This window comes from Drosophila albomicans, chromosome 2L, assembly GCF_009650485.2.
Source record: "Drosophila albomicans strain 15112-1751.03 chromosome 2L, ASM965048v2, whole genome shotgun sequence".
In the NCBI taxonomy this organism is placed as follows: Eukaryota; Metazoa; Arthropoda; class Insecta; order Diptera; family Drosophilidae; genus Drosophila; species Drosophila albomicans.
Genome location: NC_047628.2, coordinates 26,112,630 through 26,138,417, shown reverse-complemented (window position 1 = coordinate 26,138,417; position 25,788 = coordinate 26,112,630). Strand labels below are relative to the sequence as shown.

The following is a 25,788-nucleotide window of genomic DNA, read 5'->3' as shown; positions in this document are numbered from 1 at the left end:
AATTTGTTATAGTCTAATGGGAGATATAACAAGAAAAAGTTAAAGTATTTAGTACAAATCAAACAACAAAGTTTTATTAACAGCTTTCTAAGAATTCTACGAATTAAGAATATTAACGAACAAAATTTGTATTTCAGCAGCTGAATTTGAGGTTAAAGTTCCTCAAGGAATTTTGCTGTCAGCAAAGGATAATAAAATACTTAACAGCTGCTTAACATTTTAGTATGTTTTTATTAACAGTCAACTGTTATCAGTCAACTCTTTGCAGTAACTGTTAACTGTTAACCATTAATTTAAATATACTAAAATATTCTTAGCTAAATTTGGCAGAAAAGAATGATTATGATTACTAAAAAGTATTCTTTAGCATTGCTTCTTCAGTTCTTTTAAAATTTTCCAAGTACAAACTTTCAGTTCTCAGAGGTGTCAATAAACTATTGAGCTTAAAATCATTTGTAATTATGTTTGATTAGTGGCTTTATTTCATTCAATGCAACAAATACCTTTCTTATTAACAATTTCACCCTCAATTTGCGATATTGTCGCTAATCTTTTGTAAAGTAAGCTTTTAAACATTGTTGCTCTCTCTCTGTTTTAAGGCTTTGTTCATAATTCAAATGTAGTTTGACGAGCCGAAAGCCTTTAAGCTCGTCATTGAACAATTGCAAATTCATTTATCAAATATTATATTGCAATTGAAATAATGTGCATAAATTAATCAAGGTTAAAGTCCGCCCCCCAAAAGCACAGAAGAAGACCACAAAGCGACCAACATTGTTGGCAACTGATTCGAGGTTGAGAAGCTGTCGTTGCCATAGTTGTTGTAGTTGTTCTTGTTGTTGTTGTTGTTTCAGTTTGTATTTCCAATTCGACTTCGATTTGGAGTCGAATTTCAGGTTGAGTTTGGGTTTGGTCGCCTGTTTCTGGCATTATTGAGCGCAAATGCCAAAATCAAATCAAAAATGCACAAAATTTATGGCATTTTGCTGAAGCATAAATTTATTATAATTTTATTTGAGCAAAAGCTTGGCAGTAACAGTAAGGAAGAAGAAGAATCAGCAGCCACTTCCGGCAGCCATTTTGTATGAATGTGTGTTTGAGGGAATAAATAAATCACAGAAACGAGCTGCGAAGAGAGAAAGAGAGAGAGAGAGGGACAGCAGAAGTAGCTGCTGGCAGTCGCTCACACTCTCACACACACACACACACACACCGCAGGATACTCATTTGCATATGGCAGACCAAGCGAGATGGCGAGACTAAAGCTGGGTTGGCTGGCCTAGAGTTGCCACCGCTAACAAAGTTTTCCAAGGGAAACTTGAAAGTTTCAGCATCTCGACAAAAGTTAAATGCTTCAAGTTGCAAGTCGCCGGGGTCACAAGAAGCTCCTACTTCCAGACTCCAGTCTCCAGACTCGACTCCGGGTTTCGGCTCTGTAACAAATTGTTTCCTGGTCGACCCGGAAGTATCCATACTCAGCAGATTTCTGCCAGCTGGTTGACCAAGGTGCCAGCCACAATTGTGTTGTTCGCTGCGCTTATCTTATCGGTCAACTTTTTCTACCTCTCTGCCTCACTTTTACTGTCATGGCCTTTATCATGCATGTCCTTGCGCTCCAGCTGCAGCCACAGCTTTAGCTTTAGCTTCAGTTCCAACTTCCACTTCAGCTTCAGCTCTTTCTCTCTGACTGCCTTACTAATTTCATTCCATAGCGAATAGAGTTGACTTCCACTTCTGACCCATGTCCCTAGACTATTTTATTGTTGTTGCTGTTGTCGCTGGCCAAACTCATCGGAGCGACACACAAAACTTGGCAACAATTGTGCAAGTTTCAATTGCCAGCTGCTAGAAAGCTGAACCCAAGAACCGAGAACCGAGAACTGCGAACTGGCCAACTTCACTCTCCCTCAAAAAGTGTCCCTTTCTGTACTGTATGCTTATTTTTATTTCCCTTTTCTTTAGTTTTGTTTGTTTTTTGTATCTTTCATGTGTCTCGACTCCATCCAATTCCATTTTGTGTGCTGGCCTTTAGCATTTTGCAATTTTCGGCCAGCAAACTTTTTGGCAGCACTCTTCTCTCTGTCTCCGAGAATTAATTTATAAGCCGACTCAACTTTGCTTTCAGAGCTCTCTTTCTCTCTCTCTCTTTCTCATTGTATTAAATATTTTATTTATCATCGTCATTGCCAGACATAATTGCTGCATTTCTCTCTCTCTCTGTCATTGTCTCTGTCGCATCAACATCAGCGATTCACATAAGACATAAGCAATTAGAAAAGTGTCTGTCTTTTTGTTGCCAGCTTAGCTTCTTCTTTTATTATTTTTTCTTTACTCAATTGCATTGTTTTAAATGCTACTGAAGCTCACATGAACTCGGTTATTATTTACCACAAACATAATTGCAAATCAAATTAAACTTTTACAATATTCAAAAAAATAAGCTGCTCAAGCTAAATTTTCACATTTCATAAAACCTGACACATATTTCTTAAGCTTAGCACTTGGAAATGTTATTTGCCAGATTTTATTTGTTCATTCAAGCGCATTGAATTATTTCAAGTCAGCAAGATGTGAAAGATTTTTAAACATGATTTTGGGAGAAACTTTTGTGGGGTTAATATTTATTATACCCGGTACTCATGGAGTTGAAGGGTATTATTCATCTGTCCGTAAATAAATTGTTGGTACATACAAAACTAATTACTATAGAAAATTTGGTTAAGATTGCATACAAATTGTTGAAGTTACTTAAGAAATACATTTGTTGCATTGTCTCTTAATTTAGTATTTTTAGTACTTTATGCATAGAATATCTTGAATGTAGTATTACATCGATATACCAAATATAGCCTTTGACATATTTCAGTAATTTTTGGGGATCATTTTGTCTGTTAATCTGGTATTTTTGGTACACTTTGGTATTTTTTGAATATATTAGTAAGTCGATATACCAAATACAGCCTCGGTATATTTCAATATTTTTCGGTATTTTAATTGGATAATTTTTTAGAATGTGTTTTTATTGAAAATGGGTAGCGGATAACAGTATTTTTTGGGTATTCAGTATTTTCCTTAATTCAGTATATTTTCGGTATTTTGATTTAGTATATTTTTATAATATGGTTTTAGGAAAAATGGATATTGGCTATCAGTATTTTTTCGGTATTCAGTATTTTTCGGTATTTTAAGTTGGTATATTTGTAGTATAAGGTATTATTCAAAATGAATACCGGGTATCTTACAGTCGAGTCTAGTGTACCTTTCTTTCATGCTAAATTTGATTTTGGAAATAACTTTTTCACGTTTAAAGTTTATTTTTAAATGGTGTTTAAAACGTTTTCAAATACATTAAAATGACATTTATTTGTGTGAAATTGTTTAGGCTGCCACCGATTAAAAATTTAATAATCTAAAACTAAATGTGAAAACTAATCAAAGATGTTTGTGATGTGAGCTCATTGTTAGCTAAAACAAATGCAACTTTCGTGCTGCGCTCAATCCCTTATCTGCTTTTGTTTGACATTTCACATATTGTTCATATAGTTATTGTACATATATTTTGTTGTTGTTGATGTTGTTGCTGTCGAGGGCAACCGCAAAGAGTCATCACAAAGCGGAGGCCATTTAAACTGAGTCTCCGACCCGGGAGGGACAAAAGCAAAAAGCGATGCGATTCTTTTGCCATTTAGAAAATTGAGCAACATAACTAAAACTCAAAAAACGAGATTTGTTAATTAACAATAAAACAACGAGCAAGAGAACGAGGGAGTTGCAGCTGCTGTTGGAGTTGGAGTTGCTGCTGCTGCGTCCATTGCGGGCATTTGCATTTAAATCGAGGCAGCAACTTACACACCCAGAGAGTCAGAGACGGAGACGAACGGAGACGGACACAAAACAGTTGCACAAAAACCAACATGGAAGCAACAATAGACAGGGCAGCCAAGCGCACAGCCACAAATGTTGCCTGCAACAAGGACAACAGCAACAGCAACGAGGCAAACGTCCAACATTTTTGTGGTGAAATCAGAGAGAAATTTCCGTTTTTATTTCACATGTTTTTGCTGTTGTTTCTGTTGTTGCTGTTGCTGTTGCTGCTGCTGTTCGTTCAAATATGTTTTTACATATAAATGCGATTGTTGTTGCAGCTCTCTCTCTCTTTCTCTGGTTGTTGCTGCTGTCGCAGTTGTTGCTACCGCTGTTGTGGTTTGCTGCCATTCGCCTCGCTTTGCTGCCATTCTCGGTATCTGTCCATTATTAATAGTGTCTAACCAAAAAACCAGCCGCCCATCGAGAATGTCCTGTTATGTCGTTCAGCTGGCAGCAGCATTGACATGTTGTTTGTGGTTCCACTTCCACTTCCACTTCCACATCCAATTCCCATTCCCTCTTCCATTCCACTTCGAGTTGCAGCTGGCGATGAGTTCTTTTGATAGCTAATCCGCAGCTTCAGCTCTTATAAGCCAATCTCTTCTCTCAAGATGATTTATTTTACTAATCACTCCGCTGAGTCTTCTTTTTCTTTTACTGACTTTAACTCTTAAACATTTTTAACCTGTTTTATTTCTTTTTGCAGCTATCGCTTCACACAAATCGCTGTCGATGCCCAGATCAAAACGCCCGGCGGCAAGACATATGATGTGATTTTCGTTGGCACAGGTGAGTTGCATTCCATGCTATCAAACTCAGACAGACAGACAGCTTTATGGGCCCAAAGGGCTGCACGAGGCAATCTGCTCTGACAGCGCAGAGCGCACGATATCAATTGTTGTGGATGCGTTCGTTATCCGCCAGGCATCATAAACCTGGCATACTCTGTGAAATCAGCAGTGTATGCTAAAAAGAGTTTAAGTTGCGGTTAACTGACGTATACATAATATTTTTAGTATTGATAAGTCTATGTTAGATTCTTTTAGATTCCGAAAAGTGCTTGAATTACATTCAATTTAGGTATACTTAATATTTTTATACTCTCATTTGCAAAGAATTGAAATTTACATGACGTATACTTAATATTTGTATACTTATGTCTAATTGAATGTTAAATTCTATTAACTTCCATTTTATTATTGTAGTGAAGACTATACTGACGTATACTTAATATTTGTAAACTAACGAATACTTAATAATTCAATGTTAATTTAAAGATTTGTATTCTCACGCATACTTGATAATTGAATGTTAAATTCTAATCGGTTTCAAAAAGATTTTAGGCTGCATTTAACTGGCGTATACTTGATATTTGTATACTAATACTTTATTGAATGTTAAATTCTACCCATTTCCGAAAAAGCGTTACAATGAAATTTACATGACGATATATTTATAGACTAAAGTATACTTGATTAGCCAATGTTAGTTTCTAGTATCTAGTTTGCGAATACTTAATAAGTGAAATTCTAATTTACTTAATATTTATGTTCTAAAGTACACATTATATGATAATTCAATGTTGATTCCATTCCATCATTGTAACGAAAATCAAAAGAGTTTAAACAGCACTTACTCTGCGTATACTTGATAATTGAATTGTGCACTTCACATTTACAGATCATGGCAAAATCATCAAGTCAGTGAATGCCGAGTCAGCAGACTCGGCGGAAAAAGTGACCTCAGTGGTCATCGAGGAGATCGATGTGCTGCCCAAGAGCGAACCGATTCGCAATTTGGAAATTGTGCGCACCATGCAATACGGTAAGTGAAGAAGGGAGTTAACAAAGCCAGTTGCAGTTGCTGTTGGTGAATGCAACTCAATTAAAAAGAAAAACGTGTAACGAGCTGGCATTGTAAAATGAATTCGCAATTTTGCAGATCAACCGAAAGATGGCAGCTACGACGATGGCAAATTAATCATTGTGACAGATAGTCAAGTGATAGCCATACAACTGCATCGATGTCACAACGACAAAATCACCAGCTGCAGGTAAGTAACGTAAATAAGAGGAACCCCGAGTGAGAGGAGAGTGAAGAGGCACAGATTGCAGCAGACAATGCCATTTTTATTTCATGTAACAATTTGCGTGACTTTCATGCGTCGACTGAAGAGCTTTCCGTCTGCCTCCCGCTCTCTTCCGCTCTCCCCACTTGATGTGCATTTATGGCGTTTTACATTTCACAATTTGCAATATGTTTACACCTCCTCACACACTCTCCCCCCCTCTCCATTCGACAGTGAATGCGTCGCATTGCAGGATCCGTATTGTGCCTGGGATAAAATTGCTGGCAAGTGTCGCTCGCATGGCGCGCCACGTTGGCTCGAGGAGAACTATTTCTATCAGAATGTGGCAACGGGTCAGCATGCCGCATGCCCCTCAGGTGAGTTAAATGGCCAATTCAACTGCCAGCCATCGAAATTAAAGCACTAACTCATGACGTTCTCTCTCTCTCTTCTCTCGCCGCTCAGGTAAAATCAACTCGAAGGATGCTAATGTGGGGGAACAAAAAGGTTTCCGCAATGACATGGACTTGCTGGATTCGAGGCGTCAGAGCAAGGATCAGGAAATCATTGACAACATCGATAAGAACTTTGAAGGTAAGTTCGAAACAATTTCGTTTGCATGTCTCTCTCTCTCTCTCTCTCTCTCTGTTTTGCATGAGCTTCATTTTGTCTCCTTGTTGTAAATACTCGTATTTTTATCATGCTCACCAAGTCTGTTGTCATTTTGCAAATCACATTTTCATTTAACTCGCTGCAGACAGAAACACAACACCAGGTGCTACCTCGAGTGTCCTCTCTCTCTCTCTCTTTCTCTCTCTCTCTCTGTCTCTTTGCATATTGCCACTTTATGCTTTGCAATTTCAATCAACATTTACCCTGCACTTTAGTCCGTCTGCTCTGTTATCATCTTGAATGCAGCAGCTACACAGTAAACATATTTACATTTTATACAGCTTACTTTTTTTTATTGCAGTCACTCTCCTTACTTCGACCATAACTTTATTTATCTTGAACTTTGTTTTTATTTGCTGATTGTATTTTAAATGTGGCTTTGAATTATGCAATTTCAATTTGAACTTAATTCACATATTTGTGTCATTTGAATTCGCTTTCATAATCATTTATTCTTTAAACTATATATTTTCAATCTATTCTACACATTTCTAATTAGCTTTTTCACTCACTCTTCTACACTTTAATAACTTTCTGTACATACTAAACTCTATATTTAATATATAAACAAAGCAAACATTGTTGTTGTTCCTCGTATTAATTCGTTGATGTTGTTTCTCTTCTTCTTGTTTCATTTCATTTAAAAAAAAAACCAATACAAAAACCATTCTAAATATTTTCGATGTTTGGATGTTTATTGATGTCGTTACAAAATGGATCTTATATGTACACACACATAACTACACACACACCTATACACACACATATGGACACACCTTATCCAACATTTGTGGTTCGCTGTTCAATCCCTGAAACCAACTTTATCTCGCTGTGTTTGATCAATTCGATCTCTGGTTTCGGGGCATTTACTAATCGAAGGTCCACAAATCTCTGCAGATATTATCAATGCACAGTACACGGTGGAAACTCTCGTCATGGCCGTCTTGGCTGGTTCGATATTCTCGCTGCTTGTGGGCTTCTTTACAGGCTACTTCTGTGGCCGTCGTTGCCACAAGGACGAAGACGACAATCTGCCTTATCCCGACACTGAATACGAATACTTTGAGCAGCGTCAGAATGTGAACAGGTAAACACTTTGAGAACAAGTTTCAAGAGAACTCAATACTAATGATTGCCATCTCTTTCAGTTTCCCATCTTCGTGCCGCATTCAACAGGAGCCAAAGCTGCTGCCCCAAGTGGAGGAGGTGACGTATGCGGAGCCGGTGTTGCTGCCACAGCCGCCGCCGCAGAACAAGATGCACTCGCCAAAGAACACGCTAAGGAAGCCACCGATGCACCAGATGCATCAGGGACCCAACTCGGAGACGCTCTTCCAGTTCCAACCCGATGGCTACAACACACAGCAAACATATCGCGGACGCGACAACTTTGGCACGTTGCGCTCGCACCAGGTGATGGTGAGTCCAACAACAACAACAAGTTGCCACAAAATCCACTTTCGAGAACTGTTTATTAATCAACTTTCATTTGCAGGGCGACAACTATAGACGCGGCGATGGCTTTTCGACCACTCGCAGCGTCAAGAAGGTGAGTCGTGAATTTTCCATTGTTGCCTGTTCCTCAATTCTCAACTATTCTCATTTATCATTTCCTTTGTTTATCGTACTACTTATGTATACTAATCTCTAATCAAATCTATCAACTAAACTAATCTAATCTTAACGTATCCATTGAGCTCTTTTCGATGTTGTTGACATTTTGACATTTAGTATAAAACAAAAAAACAAAAACGAATCCTTGTGGTGCGCTTGTATTTGATTGAAATCTCTCACTACATCGTCGATTGGTGTATTTCTTAGACTCACATTTCAACTGTGTTTGTTGTGCTCTACGTGTGTGTGTGTGTGTGTGTCTCTCTATCTGTATGTTGGAGTGTCTGTCTACTAAAGTATCTGATCTATTAGTATATCTGTCTAACTAACTGTCTATCTTAGTATTAAGTCGCACTCATCACCAGTCGCTAAAATCGTGTCATTCATTCGTATTTTAGTTGCATGCTTCATAAAGTAAATTCTCATTTTTCATCTTTTCCATTTCCAACTAAGCTAAGTTTCTTTATTGTTAACATTTGTGTAAAGTTTTTCATTTTTGAAACAGTTTAAACATATTAGAAAAGATAAATTATCATGTAAGCTTGCTAAATTTCGAATTCTTTTCACTTTAAAAATTCAAACCGCTTCCAGTTCTTATTTTGATTTTTAAAGAAACTTTATTGAATTTTGAAAGAGAAATTTGTAAATTCATCTTAAATTTTTAATACAATCCTATTTAGTTCTCTCTTATTTTTAAAAATTTTAAACTATTTTAAATTGTTTTAAAATCTTTAATTTTAAAATAAATTCATTGAATTTAGAGAGGGAATTTTAAAGATTCTGAAATCCATCAAACATTTTTCTACAATCTTATTTATTTTTTTCGTATGAGAGGGAATTTTTCTCTTTTTGATAAGGTAATTTTTAAAACTTTTAAATTCATCTTAAATTTTTCTATAATCTTATATATTTTTTTCTTGTTTGCTTACTTTAATTTTTAAGGAAACCCTATTGAATTTTTTGGAAGGAATTTTTGAAATTTTTAAATTCATATAAAATTTAGTTTACAATCTTATTTATTTCTTTTTTATTTCCTTTTTTGGAGATTTATAGAAACTTTATTGAATATTGGAAGTCAATTTTCAAAAATCTTTTAATTCATCTTAAACTTTTATACAATCTTCCAATCCTAAATGTTAAACGTAAACGTAAGCAAAACTTCACTTAGTTAAAATTTGTGTCTAAATGTAACTCTGTGTGTATTTCTCCATTAACCAAACATTCTCCATTCGCATGCCCATGAAATTAAACCTAATACTCGTCAACCATTTTGTATATACAAATCATATTCCATATATAAATGATTCGCTGATTGATAACTCGTAATTGAATTTTGTCTGGGGTTTTATTCCATTTACTTGTTGTACTCGTTATATTAATTCTCGTACGTTGTTCGGCTGAAGGTCTAGAAATACACCAATTCTTCGATACGATTCGGTCGATTGATTTGTAAATCTCTGCAGGCGTTTCTCTAAGCATTTTGTATAGTTTCGAATAAATCTGTGCTGTATAAAGATACACCTCAACTTTTTGCTCACTCACTCAACTTTTGTTACTAACCTCTCAACTATTGCTGAACTCTCATTACACAAGAAACAAACAAACCATAAGAAAAACCAACTGTCAACTGTTGCGTGGACAACAAATACCGAAAAACTCTATCTATCTTTTCTTCTTCTTCCCTTTTTCCATTAGGTTTACCTTTGAGACGGGAGTGGGGCGGCTGAAACCAGTCAGGGACTAATTACCCAAAATATGGTAAATACTTACGCATAACTAAAGCAAATTTAGTTAATTTTCTTTTCCTTTTCTCCTTCTACTACAATTTTTATTTATTCTATTTTGATTTATTCCATTTTTTTTATTCATTTAACGAAAAAATACGGCTAAAAAAAAAAACAACAATTTGCTCGATAGCTGCAATGTGGATACCCTCGATTTCGAGATCAACTGAAATTCGAAACTCAAAAGTAATTTTGCAAAACAAAAAAAAAAACCATTTTGCTTCAAAAATTGTTAACTATTATGATAATCTGCAAATTGAGTTTGATCACCCACGAATCTAGCTAATTTATTCAACTTCTAATCGACACCCAGCACAGTTAACGAATTGATTTGATTTCTCTCTCTCTCTCTCTGCCTCTCACGAGTTTCTTGTAAATTACGTTTTTTGGAATGCCTTCTTATGATTTGCGTTTTACTTAGCGAGCGCGTTTAACAAACAGTTCGATTTGAATTGTTATCGAAAGCAATGTTATCGATCAGTCAGCCCAGTCCGTCAGCCATCCCGCGCCCAACTCGACGCTGCGTTGCTGCCTCACGATGTGTGCGAATGTATCTCTCTCTCTCTCTGTCTCTCCTTTCTCCTCTCTCTTTCTCTGTGTCTCACTTTTCGCGTGTGTGAGCTGTGCGTGTCTGGGACTCTTTTAGGTTGCCTCTTCTTCTGCATGGGCGCCCACTCTCGATACACTCGATACATTCGATAATTGTTGCGATAACTCATCACCTTCTTCCTCCCACCACTAGCCAGAGTATAAGCGAATGTGTGTGTGTGCATTTGAACTTAGATATGATATGATTAAAATGATAATTGTACTCCCACAACAATGATACATAGATCAACTACTAAACTACTTACTACCTACTTACTTACTACTACTAAATACTATTCGTAATACTCGTATTCATTTGTAATGCTATTCAGTTATCAGTTTATTGCTTGCTACTCACCTTAAGAGAGAAACGTTTCGAACTACACACACACGAAATCCAATCCACACACACACCTTAATAATTCGATAAAATCAAACTCACAATTTAAAGATCAGAATATCAAAAATTACTCTTCAAGTCCGTCCGATAAACTGGGCTGACTTAACCTTAAAAAAATTGGATTCCAATTCCGATTCCGATCTTTAAAGCTGGTTTCTTAGAGTGCAACCGAAATTAGAGCAAAATTGCAAAAAAAAAAACAAGTTTTATTTTATATTTAAACTTTGCCTCGTTTTAAGTTTAGTGCGTAAAATACATATTAAAAGCGTATAAACGATTGTATCACAAATTACTCCTAGGCTGTAAACAACACAAACACACGTAACAGAAGTCTTGGTCGCGCAAGAAGACAGCCGCCCCGTCATGGTATCGGTAAGTTTTTCTGTTCTCTCTTCAATTTGATTATAATTTCTTCAATTTATTTATTGTAAAGTGGTGTAACACACGCATACACACACAAAGACACACGGCTGTAATTGAGAACCCGATCAATCACGATCCTTTTGCTCTGTTCTACAATTCGGCATCTCTTTCTCTCTCTCTCTCACACTCTCTCTCTGTCTTTTTCTCTGCCTCTCTCTCTCTGTCTTTGACTGTTGCTCTTTATATTTGTATTTGATCAACGAAAGAAACGAAATTTGAATACTCTTTCATTTTGCATTCAATTTCAAAGTCAAAATTCTAAACCATTCCAATTAAAGTTAATTTATATTATTAAATTTATATTTTTTAACGAGTATTGCAGTGTATGCGTGCGTGTGTGTGTGCGTGTGTGTTGTGCATGTTGCAACAAGCTCAATGTTTGAAATAGATTACACATTAAATGTATCTGTGTATCTTATCTGTCTTAGCATTATGTATCTGTATCTGTATAGACTTTGTGTATTTGCATATGCTACAAAATATTGTATTTGTGTTTTGTTGCAACATGCCTGTGTATGTGTGTGTGTGCGTGTGTGTGTGTGTGTGGCAAGCGAACTCAATTGACCGTTTCACGTTCTCGTTTCTCGATATTGCAGTAACTCAGCACCGTTCAAATAGCCCACAGCAGCAGCAACAGCAACAGCAGCAGCAGCCGCATTCCAGCTCCGGCTCATCGCCCGTAATGTCGAACAGCAGCTCCAGTCCAGCTCCGCCATCCAGCAGTCCCAGTCCGCAGGAGAGCCCCAAGAATTGCAGCTACATTTACCGTGATTGATTGATATGTAACACCAAATCGATGCCACTCATCCAGGCGCCCACTCCTCCACCTCCCATTGGTTCACCTCCCCAACAGCAACAACATCAGCAACACTTCCAGCTACAGCAACAACAGCAACACGCAAAGGCTTCTTCTACCAGCAAACAGCTAGCCAAGTCCATGCCTGTTACACCCATTCAGCCGCAGTCGCCCACAGATTCAACAACCGCTGTCCAGCATCATTTCATGGCCATGCCACGTTCTCCCTCCTACGAGTTGTACGACGCTGCAACATCGCGTCCTCCTCATCCTCCGCTCTTTCGTCACGCTCACTCGCAGTCCGATGCCGCTGCCTTCCGCCTGCAGCAACAACACTACGAGGACTACGACGATGATGACGACGGTGAAGAGGATGAGGATGTGGATGAAGGTGAATTGGATGACGATGTCGAGGACACTTCATCGTTGGCCATGATTACCCCGCCGCCACCGTATGACACTCCTCTGGGTGCTGCCTCCACTTCTGCGGCACCACCGCCGTTGCCACCGCCACGCAAATTTCGCTTTGGCAATCGCGAGCTGTTCAGCATGAGTCCGGGCACACCCAAATCCAATGCCATAACGCCCACAAAGCTCAGTGCTGCAGCTGCGGCTATGTTTGCCACGCCCCAAATGGCACAGCTCAATCGCAAGTGGGCGCATCTGCAGCGGAAGCGGAGGCGAAGGAACAGCAGCAACGGCGACTCCAAGGAACTCGATAAGCTCGTCCTGCAATCCGTCGACTGGGATGAGAATGAGATGTATTAAAATCGGTAAATAAGCGCATTTCATTTTACTCACTCCTAAATAGTAACTACTACTACTACTACAGCAACTAACTCCAATCGTAGCAAAAACAGCAAAACCTATAGAATAACTATGCATAACAAACAAATGTATCGATAGTAAATATCGATAGTAACAATCGTCTGTGAAGATTGTACTTTCTGTAAATTAACATTAGCCTGCGATACACACTCTTAGCCCCCCTCTTCCCCCACACACATTGAAACACGATTTTTGATAGCCATCCAAATTTGCAGTTAATACGAGAGCATTGTTCATTTTTTGCCAATTTTAGATGCGACTTTACAAAATACGGCAATTATTAGGCAGGAGCAAACTTAGCACGCAAGCCAAACAACATTTAGAATTGTACAGGAACAAGCAAACTTATATATAGTACTATATAACATTCTTAGTTATAGCTGGGGGTTGTCTCAAATGGATCGATATATTTTCATCTTTTCAATTATTTTGTAATATTTTGGTATTTCATGAATACTTGTCCGATAATCATAAAATCTGGTCACATTTTTTGGTTGAATTTGAAGGAACTCCAAAAAGAAAGATATAAATCAAATTCATAAACAGTTGTCCGATAATCCTGAAGTCTGGTCACACTTTTTGGTTCAATTTTAGTACCAATCCTTTGGGGATGAATCCAAAATGAAAAGTTTAAATGGAATTCATAAATTCTTGTCCGATAATCATGAAATCTGGTCACACTTTTTGGTTAGATTTGCTGGAAACTCAAAAAGGAAAAGAATAAATCAAATTCATAAATAATTGTCCGATAATCATGAAATCTGGTCACACTTTTTGGTTCAATTTGAGTAGCAATCCTTTAGGATGAAAAGTATAAATGGAATTCATAAATACTTGTCCGATAATCATTAAATACGGTCACACTTTTTGGTTAGATTGAGTATCAAACCTTTGAAATTCTAAAAATGGAGAAGTATAAATCAAATTCATAAATACCTATCCGATAATCATGAAATCTGGTCACACTTTTTGGTTCGATTCGAGGTAGCAATCTTTTGGGGGAAATTCAAGAAACGGGAAAGTATAAAATCAAATTGCTGGAATGGCTCGCTGACAACAACATGAGATCTAGGTGCATATACAAGTGCAAGTTACAGTTACAAATTGCGATACGTTTTTATTCATTTTGTTGGCTAATAGACAACTCACACAAATATACACACACACTTGCACACTTACATGCATTTGTAGCTGTTTATCGCTGTGTGTATGTGTTTCCCAATACTTATACAATACTTGATAATATAATATCGCGCATACGCCCCATATGGCAGGTAAAACTAAACATTTAGTCGCAATCGAAAGGGAATAGTTTGCAAATTTTTGAAATTATTACAGATTTATGATATATCTACACAACCAGCAGAAGAAGAAAACAATAAGAAAACCAAAAAAAAACTGCAAAAACAATTAATAACAATGAGAATTATACACAGGATTTATAAAATAGTTATATTATATATATATAGCCTATACAACAGCATACATAACATATACTTATATATACCGAGAGAGCTGCTAATTATATTTGCGAAAACTACGAAGCGAAGAGATCAACTCGAGACAGCTAAGTAGGAACGCAAAAAAGGGCATTATATTGTTAAAGGACATTATAGGAATGGTCTGATCGGAGATGGCATGCATATTTTACACGATATTACTCTATATACATACAACTAGAACACATACACTTACACTTATTGTACAGTTTTTGAACGAGAAACATTAGGGATTTCGAAAAATGCAATTTGTAAATAGAAAAGATATTAAAAAGAAAGAAAGAAATAAGAAGAAAAACACAACATACTCGTAATACAAAATATTATACAAGACATACATACAATTTTTTGCATTTAACAAAACGACGACAAACAAAAAAAAAAAAATAGTAAAAATATACAAAAAAGCAAAAGTTAAGAAAATACAAAAACAAAGAAAAGAACAAAAAAAAACGAAACGCTTATTACTGATTTACAAATAAGTAAAATACCAAAATAGTAAGAACAAAAAAAAAATGAAAGCAAACAAATTAGTTGTAAAATTACTAAGATATGAAATTACAATACAATCCATTTATAGTTGAGAGACAGTGAAATATTGCTCCTGTTTTGCTTTGATTTCGATTTCACGTTCGATTTCGATATCGATTTACGATTACCGATTAACGATTTACGATATTATGCCTAAGCTTATATGGAACTGCCAACAGCTTACTCATCATCATTATTAACTACAACACATTGCTTGACTTTATTAGAAACTGAAACCCAAAACCCAAAAGAGAAGTAGATGATCCACACATGATACCTATATAGCGTATATAGCAGACCGAATAGGAATAATCCCACTCTCCCTCTCTATCTATCTATCTCTTTAACTGTGTTGGTAGTGGCCAGGCTTTGTTTTGTTTGAAAGTTCTCAAGGAACAAGAATATATATTATAGGAATATTTGTCAATTTGATTTGCAGCCTTCGATTTGATAATGCTTAACACTTAATCCCCTTATTAATCACTCTACTTATATACATAGATAAACATTTGAACTAGCTAAGTATACAACTTGTAAAAAAAAGAAAAAGATAAACTTGTACAGCAGAGTGTTTATAGCAGCAACTGTACAGATCAATGTGTATGTGCGAAATGTGCCATAAAAACGAGAAGGTTAACCGAAGATTATATACCCAGTCTATATAGCATCCGATATATTACTCTGACCTATCTCTTTTTCATTTCCCTCACTCTTATTTGAGATGAAAGCAATTGGCTTTTTTAACTTTTTGAGTGTACATAAAGAGAGGGAGATTTGCAAAAGAAAACAAAAAACAAACACGTTTTGTTCACGATTTTGTTGTTTGAAGAAAAGCGAGAAATTTCTTATAAAGTGATCGATCAAAACGTAGTGAAAATCATAACGTAACATTAGCTATAGAGACTTTACAAGTAATCGATATATATATATACAAATATAGTAATCGTTAGCATTTAGGGCGTTAATATTACGTTTCTCTTTCGAAGTGTGAGAGGGGTGAACGAAGGTCCTTTTGTATAAAGCTTGAGGAGGAGAAGGAGAAGCAGGAGGAGGAGGAACACCCGGTAAACAGAATACAGAATAGAGCAGCAATAAGCTAAAGAGACAAGATTTTGCATTGCACATATTAAGGCAAAATGAAAACGAAAACGAAAGCGTAGTAATATCTAAATCAAAGCAAATGTATAAAGAAATGAAAACAAAAATCAACTAATACTAGAATAAAAAAAAAATAAATGCAGTAAACTCGAAACAAAAATATTAAGCAAACATTTCCCAAAACATTTCTTCTGCCAAAAAAACAAAAAAAAAACATACGAGTAAATATATAATTCAAAATGATTTGCATTTATGAGAGCCAAAGACACATTTTAAGTTGAATAAATTAATTACTTTATTATTACTGTAAATAGAGAATATTTACATTTAAGTTGAATATTATTTAATTATATATTGCAATAAATAAATTGACGTCGACAAATTCCGAGTTTTTTTTTTTTGATTTTCCAGATTTCATCTTTTTATTTCACATTCTTTGAATCAAATCATGTGTCGAATACTTCAAAAGCAATACAAACACGTAAATCTAATATGAAATAAGCAAACAAAAACAGTCAAAAAAGAAGAATTAGAAGAGAGAACAACACTTAGAATATTAACTAGCGACTCTACTGAATTCTAGAACTACATTTACATTACAAAACATTTACATTTACGACTACGATTACGATTACGATTACGATATAACGGCATACTAAGTACATATATACGAACTAAAAATCAGATCATTAACTTTTATACACTTTACATTTTCATACCATATACACACACACGCACACACACACACACACACACACACATATGTTTGCTGTGTGTGGTGTAATTTAGACTCAAGCTACAATTAAACAAAACAAAAAAGGTTTTACAGAGTATGCCTGCAGCCGAGAGAAGCAAATGGAAAAAGAGTAATTAACTATATATACAAACAACATATACATACATAGATGATGCATATACTAAGTACATAATTAATTAAACTAATTAGATACTTTAGTAGTCAACAAAACAAAGTCTCGCAATGCTTTTTAAACAACAACAAAATGAAAACGAAAGTGAGAAGAAACGCAGCTTGAGACAGCAGCCATAAAGAACTATAACAAAAGAAAAAAAAACAAATATAATAATAGTAATAATAATAATACTACAAATCATAAAATCAACTCAGCAACTTTTAGAAGCGCAGCAGCAAATGATTATGATAATGATGATGAATGAAATACTTTAAAGATTACAATCTAAGCTAAAGGACAAGATTTTTAACTCTCTGATAAACACACAAAAAAATGGAAAATGAAAATGAAAAAGATTATTAATTAATTATGTATGTATTGAAATCAATTGTAGCGAGCGCATATTGCAAATTTAGCAAACAAAAGAAATACTAAAGAAAAAAAGGCATTAACAAATTAGAGTTACAACAAAATGTCAAACAAAATGAACATTATTATTATTATTATTATTATGATCACACTCAAGTTTTCATTTATCATTAAAAACGATATATATTCAAGTGCTTCTTACATAAAATAAATAAAAAAACAAAACAAAAATATATATATACATACATAATATATATATATATATTTAATTACATATAGTATATAGTATTATTAACAGGCATTACATACGGATAAACATAATTATAAAAGGAAGAGAAATACCTACTAATTAGGGTTTAAGCATTAAATTTACTATATATTATTTATTGACACATGACAAGCGAAACTATTGTAGAGATTGTGTGAAATGCCTAATCGAATCGTTTTTTAAATTAGACTACGATTATAATTTCCACTCGGTTAATCGAGTGGAATGCGACAGCGTTTGGTTTTTTAATTTGTAAGTAGCCTGCTAATTAAAACTTGCAATCGTAATCAATGCATTTTACTTCGTCGAAACACACTTGCGAGAAATCAATTTCTATAATTATGTTAAGATTTTATAACGCAACAGAAAAGCAAAAAACGATATTCGAACTCATACAGAAACAAACATAACTACTCTATAAATGAGACTTTGTAAATACTCGACATGCAATGATCAAATAAATAACCTTTCATTCCAAGCAAAACACAACACAAAATCGATTTTCTCTATCAATCAATATATATATTTTGGCCATAACACAGACACAAACACAACTGCAAGGATAAATACGTAGAAGAAGCGACAAGTTATGAATTATAACACAAAACTATTTAAGGTACATTTAAATTTGACACATTGAGATTGAAATTAAATTGAGAATTTAAATTCAAATTGTTGAATATGTAGCGCAAAAACAAAATGCAAAAAAAACGAGTAATAGAATAACCTGCATATAAATATTGTATTTAACCAAACCAAACCAAACCAAAATAAGTTACGATATTTACGAGTAGACAACAGACGACACATGAACGGTACTTCCAAGCAACTATAGAGCTACAACACACACACACTCACACACACTCAACTTACTCGGAATCCCTCTCTTGAGTTGTACTTTGTATGATACATAAAGATATTTAACTACCATTATATATATATAAACGATACGATTTAGTGGATCTCGGGTTGCAGTTCGATATCATAGCCCAAAAACCAAACCAACTTGAAACCACTTGAATGAGTCGGTTCTCGCACTCTATAAAAAGACAGACACTCTTTAGTTCGTCAAACGCTTACAAATTATATATATTATTATACTCTACACACACACACACACTTTCCAAACAAATTAATTAAACAAAAGCAAAACAAAAATGTTAGTAAAAAGACTGAGCTACAAAAACATAAAACATAAAAAGAAGAAAAACAAAAACATATGAAAATGAGAAATTATATTAAATGAGGTATTTACTTTTTGTCGAAACGAGTTTTTTCTCCGATTTAGTTGAGCTCACTTTATAATGATTTTCTACAAAACTTGTATATTTATTGTAAGAAGCTAAATAATTAATAATTTGTTGAAATGCAATTGTTTGTTAAGAAGTTCCTAAAACCGAAAAATGCATTTAAGTGTTGCATTCGAAAATGAATATGAATCACTCTTTGTAGATTTGTCCAATTAACCCAAATCCCCCAAAAAATGGAACTTCGGCATTTCTTTATTTATTTCGAATACTTATAATATATGAATGTACTTACGCACAAGTTTCGTCAGATGAAAGACAGAAAATGCATTTAAAAGGTTTTCATCACGTGACGGAAGTGAAGAGAATATTACGAGATAAGTTTGTACCCTTAAATACGTAAAACTTTGTTTCTGAGATTATGTTTTGACGACAACGATGATCATCATGGGCTAAGACATAATCATGATTTATATAAAGCAAATACTTCAGACACTCACAAACACAATTGCTTTTAACTTTCCTAGAGTTTTGTTTTTTATTTACTTACGGACAACACATAAATACATCAATAATTAACATACATACATTCTTATATATGAAGACGATGATGAAAATGAATAACGATAGTGAAGAGGAAGCTGAGCGAGTCTTAAATAATAATCTCAAACAAAATACAATCTGACCCAGGCTTAAGAAAAGTCAAAACAAATGGCAAACAAGTAAAATAAAAAAAAGCAAAAACAATTTGTTGAAAAAAACCTAATCAAATGAGAATTACGAACGAGTCACGAATTGAAATGATTTAAGTATAATTCATAATTACCATTTACTGACATCATCATTGATGTTCGACGACGACGACGACGAAGAAAAGAGATAACAAAAAAACATAAAAAAACAAAAAAAACCGAATAGAGCAGAAAGAAAAAACAAAGTGTAGAACAGAAAGAACAGCGCATTCAAGTGTTAAATTCAAGAACATCCGAATGAATGAGAACAATTTAACAATATATTATTAACAATTATTATATTGTACTATTATAACTGAAATATTTAGATGAAATGAAGATTCTTAATTATAACATATTATTATAGAAACATACTGAAACAACAACAAGCAAAACATGAAAAACGAAAAACGATTAATAAATGACAAAATATAGAGAATATTATATTATGAAATCGAATTCTTCTTAATAACAATTTCTAGGTCTGAATGAAGAGTAAGTCTACTAAGTATATAAGTTATTTATTTATTATTTAATTGTAGTTAATTTTAATTGCTTAATTTTGAAGTAGTTGTGTAATTGAGTTCTATGTTGATGATTTTCAAATTTCATTTCATCAAGTACGTTTTTAAATAGACTAAAAACAGAACAGAAGCGGCGATAACCCAGAGTGCTAATGTGACACTTGCACCATCTCATTTCATTGATAGACCGATAGAGACAATTGCGACAGTGTGTGTGTGTGTGCGGGCAAAAACAACAAAACTGCCGCCGAGTTGAGATTAAAACTAGAGCGAGCACGAGAACTAGAACTACTTAGAAGCTACTCCCAAGTCTTGTTGTCTATTGTCCCCACTAGATTTGTTCATCTCAATCTTTATCTCTCTGTCGTTGTCTCTGTCGCCGTCTCTGTCTCTGTCTCTGTCTGTGTCCCTGTCTCGAGCGATTAAGTTTGAACTTTTGATTTCCTTTAGTTGTACTTGCCACATTTTCGAATCGAAAATCAGTTTTACTTTGACCACTTTCGAGAGCACAACATGCAGCTGGATCCAAGGATTCTGCTGCTGCTTCTGCCACTTGTAGGCGTCTGCCACGCCCAGCCCACCAACAGCTTCCATGACTGGGAAGTCTTCACTCCTCAACCTCTGCGACCTGCGCCTTGGCAGGAGGAACCCACAACTCAGCCACCATCAAGTGGTGGAGTGCAGATTCCCGGTGTGGGAGAGGTAAATGGATTGCGTGGCTTTAAGACGATCAAGAACCGACCCATCGATGCCTTTTTGGGTGTGCGTTATGCCAAAGTGGGCACACGTCTTGAACGCTTCCAGGAAGCGAAACGTTTGCCGTATCAGGGTCGCATCGATGCCACGCGTTCGTCACCGAATTGCGCCCAATTCCCGGAGGTTCAGCGTCTACAGGAGGCCGAGGCACGTGGCGAGAATGTCGATGATTGCCTCACGTTGAACATCTATGCTCCGGCTGGAGCCAAGCAGCTGCCTGTGCTCGTCTTTGTCCACGGTGAGATGCTGTTCGATGGCGGTGCCGAAGAGGCACAGCCTGACTATGTCCTGGAGCACGATGTCGTCCTGGTGTCGGTCAACTATCGTCTGGCGCCATTTGGATTCCTTAGCGCACTGGAGAAAGCGTTGCCAGGCAACGTTGCGCTATCCGATCTGCAGTTGGCCTTGGAGTGGGTTAAAGCTAACATTCGTTACTTCGGCGGTGATGCGGAAAAGGTCACTTTGATTGGTCAGGCTGGTGGTGCGACCTTGGCGCATGCACTTAGCATCAGTCCACGTACACAGGATCTTTTCCAGCAGCTGATTCTGCAGTCGGGAACCGCGCTGAATCCTTATCTGTTGGATGAGCAGCCTTTGGAAACTTTGACCACATTCGCTCGTCTTGCCAACTGTCCTCCAGTCAATGCCCGCAATCTAGGTCCTGTGTACTTGTGCCTAAGTAATCTGCGCACCTCGCAGCTGGTGAGTGCCTTCCAGCAGCTACATGAACAGAACGAGCCACGTGGCCTCAGCTCGTTGGGTGGCTTCAAACTGGTAGTAGGCGATTCCCTTGGCCTCCTGCCCGAACATCCTGCTGCGCTGATTGCCAACAGCAACAAGCTGAACAAGACGAAGCCCCTGATTGTGGGTGCTGCCAAGGATGCCAGCGCCTTCATACTCTCACGTAAGTTCGGCATTCTTATGTTCTCTAGTGATAAACTTTAATGACTTTTTGTGTCTGGCAGGTTTCTACGATCAGATTCAGAGTTTGCAATCGACGAACATCAGCGACTACATCAACGTTGTGCTACGTCACACAGCTCCCCCACAGCAGCACAAGATCTGGCATGATTGGGCGATCCGTGAAATCTTCACGCCAGAGCAGACGCGCTACGTCAACGCTCGCAGTGTGTCGCAGGGTTTGCTCGAGCTGACCAATCTGATTTTGTATCGTGGACCGGTGATTGACTCCATCAGACTGTCGCATAAAAAGAACCCCACCTATCTGTACACCTTTGACTACCGCGGCGAACACCATCGCTTTGGACACCTCGACAATCCGCTGCCCTTCGGCGTGGATGCCTCGCTGAGTGACGACTCCGTCTATCTCTTCCCCTATCCCGAGGAGGTGAGCAATCTGAATCCCGAGGACAAGTCGCTGGCCCGCGCTTTGGTTGCCATGTGGGTGAACTTTGCCCAGAGCGGTATTCCCAATCCCAATGCGAACGTTTGGCCCAAGACTACCTCGGAGTACGGTCCGTTCCTGCGATTCACCAATTCGCGGCAAAACATTTTGGAACAGGATCAGCACTTTGGCGAGGGCATCAATGTGCCCAGTCTATACCCACAGCTGAGTGCAGTCGCTGCTCCAGCAACAACTACGACAAGGCGTCCGTACTACAGACCACAGCAGCCACCAACCTATCAACCACAGCCGCCACAGCAGCCAAATTACGAGCAACAGCAGCCAACTTATGAGCAACAGCAGCCAACTTATCAGGAACAGCCACAGCAACCAGCTTATCAACCACAGCAACCAACTTACGAACAACAGCCGCCCCAGCAGCCAACTTACCAACCTCAGCAACCAACTTATCAGCAACAGCCACAGCAGCCAGCTTATCAACCACAGCAACCAACTTACGAACAACAGCCGCCACAGCAGCCAACCTACGAGCAACAGCAACCAACTTATCAGGAACAGCCACAGCAACCAGCTTATCAACCACAGCAACCAACTTACCAACAACAGCCGCCACAGCAGCCAACTTACCAACCTCAGCAACCAACTTATCAGCGTCAGCAGCCAACTTATCAGCCTCTGCAACCAACTTACGAACAACAGCCACAGCAACCACAGCCCGCTGAGCCCCAAGATCCCACCGCACCACAGCAACCAACCTACTATACTCCCTACTATTATGATTCCCAAGAACAAAGAAGACAACAACTGCTGCGTGAATTGGCACTGAAGCAACGAGAGCAACAGGAGGCTGAACAACAACAACGCGAAGAACTGCAACGTCAAGAGGAGGAGCGTCGACTTGAGCAAAGACAGCGCGAGGAGCAAATCCAACGGGAACAGTTGAAGCTAGAACAATTGGAGCGTGAGCTACGTCAACGCGAACAGCAAGAGCGCGATCAATTGGCAATACGTCAGCAAGAGGAGCGCGAGCAAACTGAGCACGACCAAGAGCAGCGAGAGAATGAGGCAAGACAACAGCAAGAACACGAACAGCGACAACGCGAGCAGCAAGCGCGTGAGCAACAGCAGCGACAATACCCAGCGCCAAGCGAAACCGAGCAACAGCAGCAAGAGCGACAATATCAACGCCACTGGGAGCAAGAGCAGAGGTCTCAAGAAGAACGGGATCAAGAGGCAAGACAGCAGCAAGAACGCGAGCAGGAAGAACGGGAGCAGCAGCAACGCGAGCAGGTGGCACGAGAGCAACAAGAGCGTGAGTCACAACCTGCTCAGCCCGAAGGTCCTAGTCTTGATGATTTCCCCACGTATGAGGACTATGTTAAAGCTTACGAACAATGGATAGCTGAGCAGATGAGCCGCTCCGTCCCACAGGCAAATGTCAGCGCAGAACAGGATGCTGAAGCAGAAGAATCCCCAGTAAACAATCAATATGAACCACAATATAAAAATTCCTTAGGTCCGCGTCGTGCTAAGCAAATGCGCAGATATCATCTTCGCTTGTTTTAAATATCCAATTCATTTTAATATTTCACTAATAATGTAAATTCTAATATATACAATGTATAAAAAATTGGTTAATAAATATAAATCAGCCTTGCTCAATTTATCAAAGCAAATTTGGAAATATTATTATTATTGCAATAAATGTCATATCTCTGCCAAATTTTTAAGGATCTTGAACGGCTAAAAGTTCCCAACTTAGCGAGTGCAATACCAGGCGAACAGAAATCAGCAGAAAGCAAACGCCATCTATTGACTGAAGCTGGAATTAATTTTGCGCTGGCGCCATCTATCGTCATATAGTTCAATTAAAATTTCGGTCAGCGCCAACACTTTCAACACTCTGTGTCTCGGTCATTTGAAGACCGATCATGATGTCCTTTGGCACAAGGATTGGTCTAAGCGATAGTTTTAGTCCTTTTGATCCTGGCAATATGTGTCCTTTGAAAATATGGCAGGATATGGCAAAGATATAGCATGTTTTTAAAAAAATACCATTATCACACCCTTAAAGTATGCTACAAATATTGGTTGATCTATGTGAATGGAGATTGTTGTTGTTGTTGGCCACTTGAAGTTACCGTGAACAGCTAGAAATTGCCAACTTAGCTAGTGAAATACCAGGCGAACAGAAATCAGTAGCAAGCAAAAACCTGCTTATTTTTGTGGCGCCATCTATTGCTCAACGATGGAATTACATTTTGAACAGGCGCCATCTATCGCCATATAGTTCAACTAAAAATTTTCCAAGGCTACAAATTTCAATAACTCACTGTATCTCAGTCATTTGAAGAACGATGGTGATGTCCTTTGGCACAAGGATTGCTTACAGAAAAATAAATTTATTGGTGTACTCTAAAGGACGAATGTCCTTACAGGACTCGAGATAAAGTGACCTTTTTGTACACAGAAAATTGTATATATCTTGGTCAAAACCCAGCGTATCCTTACGAGTCATGTGTGAAACGAAGTTCTTTGATGGGAGCTATCCTCGTGCCAAAGGACATTAAAATCGTCCTTGTAGTTCAAGAGTTATTCTGCAATTTATTATCTTGGTATATTTAATTTTTTCAACGGAACGGAAAAATTACAAGTGCTGTATGTCAAGCGATAGTTTTAGTCCTTGTGATCCTGGTAATATGTGTCCTTTGTAAATATGGCAGGATATGACCGAAATATAGCATGTTATCTAAAAAATACCATGATCGCACCCTCAAAGTATGCTACAAAAAATGGAATTTTGTCTAGCGCCAAATTTAAATTTGAAACAAATCCGTTAAAATTCAAAACAATTTTTCTGTTTTTTTATTTCGTTTTTTCGCCATATTTCTGTCAAATAATTAAGGATCTTAACAGGACTTACCTTTTTGTTATCAGGATAACCAGGACTATTGATTGCCATTCAAGGATTTTAAAGAACTTTAAAAAAAATTAACTTCAACTTTTTCTAGGGGTAACCATAGAAAAATGGCCAAAAATTTCAAAAATTCACTGTATCTCGGTCATTTTAAGGACGATCGCGATGTCCTTTGGCACAACGATTGCTTACACAACAAAAAATTTATTGCTGTACTCTAATGGACGAATGTCCTTACAGGACCTGAGATAAAGTGACCTTTTTGTATACAGAAAATTGCGTATATCTTAGTCATATCCTGTCTGATCCTTACGAGTCCTGTGTCAAACGAACTTCTTTGATGAGAGCTATCATGGTGCCAAAGGACATTCCGATCGTCCTTGTAGTTCACGAGTTATCCTGCAATTTATGGTTTTCGCCTGTTTTCTTTGAGTTCCGGACTGAAAAATTTCAAGAATTGGATCCTTAGATGACCCCATATTTCGTTGATGCCAATCGTTAGAGTTGATCCTTGCGATCCTGGCAATATGT

The 25,788-nt window shown here is 37.2% G+C and overlaps 2 protein-coding genes across 2 annotated transcripts in view; both read left to right on the top strand.

The window, feature by feature from the left end:
• LOC117563887 (semaphorin-1A) overlaps positions 1–19,988 on the top strand; it is a 217,539-nt gene extending 197,551 nt beyond the window's left edge. Inside the window, 11 exon segments of the mRNA XM_034242445.2 lie at positions 4,574–4,656; positions 5,548–5,691; positions 5,809–5,920; positions 6,170–6,312; positions 6,401–6,529; positions 7,487–7,694; positions 7,756–8,026; positions 8,103–8,156; positions 11,293–11,365; positions 12,013–12,985; positions 16,580–19,988. Coding sequence (XP_034098336.1) covers positions 4,574–4,656; positions 5,548–5,691; positions 5,809–5,920; positions 6,170–6,312; positions 6,401–6,529; positions 7,487–7,694; positions 7,756–8,026; positions 8,103–8,156; positions 11,293–11,365; positions 12,013–12,980 — 2,185 coding nt within the window. The 3' untranslated portion in view covers positions 12,981–12,985; positions 16,580–19,988.
• Positions 19,989–20,693: 705 nt separating this feature from the next.
• On the top strand, positions 20,694–24,016 carry LOC117563888 (glutactin). The gene is made up of 2 exons (XM_034242446.2): positions 20,694–21,878; positions 21,940–24,016. Exons 1-2 carry the CDS (start codon positions 20,732–20,734, stop codon positions 23,904–23,906), a joined length of 3,114 nt encoding a protein of 1,037 aa, XP_034098337.1. The 5' UTR covers positions 20,694–20,731; the 3' UTR covers positions 23,907–24,016.
• Positions 24,017–25,788: the final 1,772 nt, after the last annotated feature.

What these genes read in the sequence shown, in the direction of transcription:
- LOC117563888 (XM_034242446.2), top strand. Translation starts at nt 20,732, where the DNA reads ATGCAGCTGGATCCAAGGATTCTGCTGCTGCTTCTGCCACTTGTAGGC. An exon ending in CAGCGCCTTCATACTCTCAC is followed by an intron (nt 21,879 to 21,939) that starts GTAAGTTCGGCA and finishes TGTGTCTGGCAG; the next exon opens with GTTTCTACGATCAGATTCAG.